Source organism: Corylus avellana, chromosome ca8, assembly GCF_901000735.1.
Source record: "Corylus avellana chromosome ca8, CavTom2PMs-1.0".
Classification (NCBI taxonomy): domain Eukaryota; kingdom Viridiplantae; phylum Streptophyta; class Magnoliopsida; order Fagales; family Betulaceae; genus Corylus; species Corylus avellana.
The window spans coordinates 16,486,565-16,490,064 of NC_081548.1; the positions used below are offsets into that span (position 1 = coordinate 16,486,565).

Here is a 3,500-nt window from a genome sequence, read left to right on the forward strand (position 1 = left end):
CTGCGCTGTGCCTCTTCTCCCTCTAGTGGACGGAGTCTATGCCTCTTTCTCCCTCTAGCAGTCACGCTTGGCCTCCTCGCCATTAGCTGCGCCTCTCTCTCTCTCTGTGCACCCTCTATCTCTGCTTCTCTGGTATGGCGGTATGTCTTTGACTCTCTCAAGTCAAATTAAAACACAGATTTTGCTGCTCACTATGAAACCAAATGACCAATAAAAACAATTCCCAGACCTGTTTTGTCTTTTTTGCTTTTTGTTCTCAAGTAAAAGACTTCCAAACAAGTATAAACACAAAATACTCCTCAAAACACATAATATTTTCATAAATTTGGTCTGTTTCTTTGGTTTTTCCCCACATAAATAGAAACGAAATGACCAATAAAAACTATGATAACATCTATTTACAATGAAAATGGAATTTGTAAGAATTTTTCATTAAGGGTTTTTTAAATGGGTCGGGTTGTGTTACCTACTTAGAACATGGGTCGTGCTGGGTTGTGTCGGATCGTGTCTACCCGATATGACCCGGTTATTTTAAACGGGTTAAGCGGGTCGTGTCGGGTTACCCAGATATTTTTTGTGTTATAATCGTGTCAGACCCTAACCCGTTTAGCTAAACAGGTCGTGTTTGTGTATAGGGTAATCGCGTCGTGGGTCCAAACGGGTCGTAATCTTGTTTACCCGTTTACCAGTTTTGCCAGCCCTAAATGCAACCAAGTATATTAGAGGCTTCCAAAGAGTTTTCCTTACCAAACACCATCAAATCATTTGCAAACATTAGGTGAGAAATCTGAGAAGCTTGCCTAGCAATCTTGATGCCATGGATCGAGTAAGCCTACTCAGACTTCATAATAATAAGCCTATAAAAAGCTTCCATTCCAAGGATGAAATGGAACGGTGAGAGGGGGTCACCTTGTCGAAGACCTCTGGAGGAATTAAATATGCCAAAAGGGGAGCCATCCAGCAGGACCAAGAAGGAAACAATGGACAAACACTGATTTATCAAATGAATCCACTTAGAACTGAAACCCAAAAGATGGAAAATCCGAGAAAGGAAACTCCATTCCATCCTGTCAAAAGCCTTTTCCATGTCAATCTTAATGGCCATCAATCCACCATTGGCCCTTTTCTTCTTCATGGAATGAAAGAGTTCATGAACCAATATAGAGTTATCATGGATAGATCTCTTGGAGAAGAGCTGACTGGTTGGGGGAAACGATATTATGAAGAAAAGGTTTCAATCTATTAGCAAGGATCTTAGAGATAATCTTATATATGAAGTAGGGGTGGGCAAATTAACCGTTATCGTTTAACCGGCCGTCTACCGGCTTCGATCGAACCAATATTAACCGAAACCATTTAACCGATATTCTTATCGGTTAAAAATTTTGTACCGAAATTCTTATCGGTCCGGTCCGGTCTGGTTAACCATTTGTTATCGGTTAACCGTTTTAACCGATAAGAACTGGTATGGGGGAAGGTTGGTAACAACCCAGTCTAGTTTAGTTGGTATGGCACCAGAGCACAAGGCTCAGATCCTTGTGGTCGTGGGTTCGAGCCCCTATGGTTCTTTTTTTTTTTTTTTTCCTCCTCCCACGCAGCAGACTCTTTCTTCCTCTGTTTTTCTTTCTTTTCCTTCTCACCATTTCTTTTCCCAATTCCCATGCCACATATTTCTTTTCTTTCTTTTTTTTTTCTTCTCCTCCCACGCAGCAGACTCTTTCTTCCTCATTTTTTTTTTTCTCTCTTTCCAGTTCTCACAACATCCGCCCCCATCTGCTCTTACAAACCTCTCTTTTAGCATCAAAGATTCAATTCAGGTAAGAGTTTTTGCCTTTTGGTGCTTGGGGGTTAGAGAAGTAGAGAACATTGAAGAATGTGAGATTTATAACCGGTTAACCGGTTTTACCGTGTACCATTACAACCGATAATTTCGGTTAAAATTTTTATCAGTTTGGCATCGGTTAAGAAACCGTTTAACCGAAAATTATCTGTTAATAACCGATAAGAGCCAAAACCGGACCGTTTTGACCGATACCCACCCCTAATAAGAAGTTGGTGAGACTGATTGGAAGAAATTGGGAAACTTTGGAAGGGTTGTCCACTTTAGGAGTAAGATCAAGGTTTGTATGGTTGAAAGAGCGGGGAAAATGGCTATTACGAAAGAAAGATTGGATGAATCTAATCACATTGTTGTTGACAATATTCCCTTATGTCTGGTAAAAAAGGCCAGTCATACCATCCAGCCCAGGAGTCTTCTCCCTCCCTAGATCCTTAACAGCCTGATAAATCTCGGAAGCATCCGGAACCTAACACAACAAATCATTCTCAGTACTAGAAATACTAGGCTCAAAAAGAGTATCTAGATTAGTATCCAAGACAGGGCTTGAAGAGCTAAAAAGATTATGAAAATATGATACCAAATGGGAACCAACATCATTACGATTGAACAGAAAAGAACCATTGTCAAGCCTAATAAATTCATTTAACTATTATATTTTTGCGCTCCCTCACGTGTGGGCTCAAACTCTCTATTAATAAGAGAGACACTACACGTCGAATATTTAATTGAAATGGAAAGTGAATGACGAAGACAAGGTTCGAAATCAAAATCTTTACTTTGATATCATGTTAAATTTTCACTTGTACTAAAAACTTAAACCGATAGGAAATAGTGAATTTAATCATTTAATTGTTACTCTAACAAAGACCGGGTTTGACAAAAAATGTCAACTAATAGTGCAGTAGACTTTGTATTATAGAGTCTTTTGCTTAGCACTTTGAAATCCTAACCCGGAGACCCTTATGCCCCCTTTGATTATATGCTTTATATTTCTTATTACACGTTAAGACTTGGTTTAAATCTGATTTGACTTGAGGTTTCAGGAGTCCTAGGTACATGCACAAAACCAATAAGCAGCTGTAGTTATTGATGCTACAATAACACCTTCATCTCCTCGTACATAATGCAAATAATATGTCTGGTACATTGCAGTGCTGATTAGCAGAACAAAACAGGTTGAACAGCAAAGGGATATGGTTTCAAGTCGGTTTGTTGAAACACTGAAAATGAAGATCATGAAACTAAGAAAGGAGAACGAGATTCTTAAGAGGAAGCCCCCTTGCACAGAAGATCAGGGCCAGAGAGATGATATCTGAAGTTGTTTGGCACGATTCAGATTAGACCAGCCTGTGAAGAAGCTTAATCAAGCAAGTATATATGAAATTTTACAATCTAGCCTAGCTTTTCAATCAGATAATGTAGATCTTCTCCTATTTCTTCAACATCATGAATTAATGAAACAAAGAATCTCATTCTTGTAAAATGCCTGATATTTTTGGCAACAAACTATAATCATTTCAAAAAAATTTCCGAAAGGAAACTATAGTTTGGTGCTTGTTTGTTTTATGATGGGCAATCATGCAATTTAGATACTTTTTGGGTAACTATTCTATTAGAATTAAAAGGCTTGAGGTAAGAAATCCTAAGATTCCTTGTTTCT

The 3,500-nt window shown here is 38.6% G+C and overlaps 1 protein-coding gene across 1 annotated transcript in view; it reads left to right on the forward strand.

Moving 5' to 3' along the window:
* LOC132190584 (protein At-4/1) overlaps window positions 1–3,266 on the forward strand; it is an 8,167-nt gene extending 4,901 nt beyond the window's left edge. Inside the window, exon 8 of the mRNA XM_059605619.1 lies at window positions 2,993–3,266. Coding sequence (XP_059461602.1) covers window positions 2,993–3,156 — 164 coding nt within the window. The 3' untranslated portion in view covers window positions 3,157–3,266. The remainder of the gene's footprint in view (window positions 1–2,992) is intronic.
* Window positions 3,267–3,500: the final 234 nt, after the last annotated feature.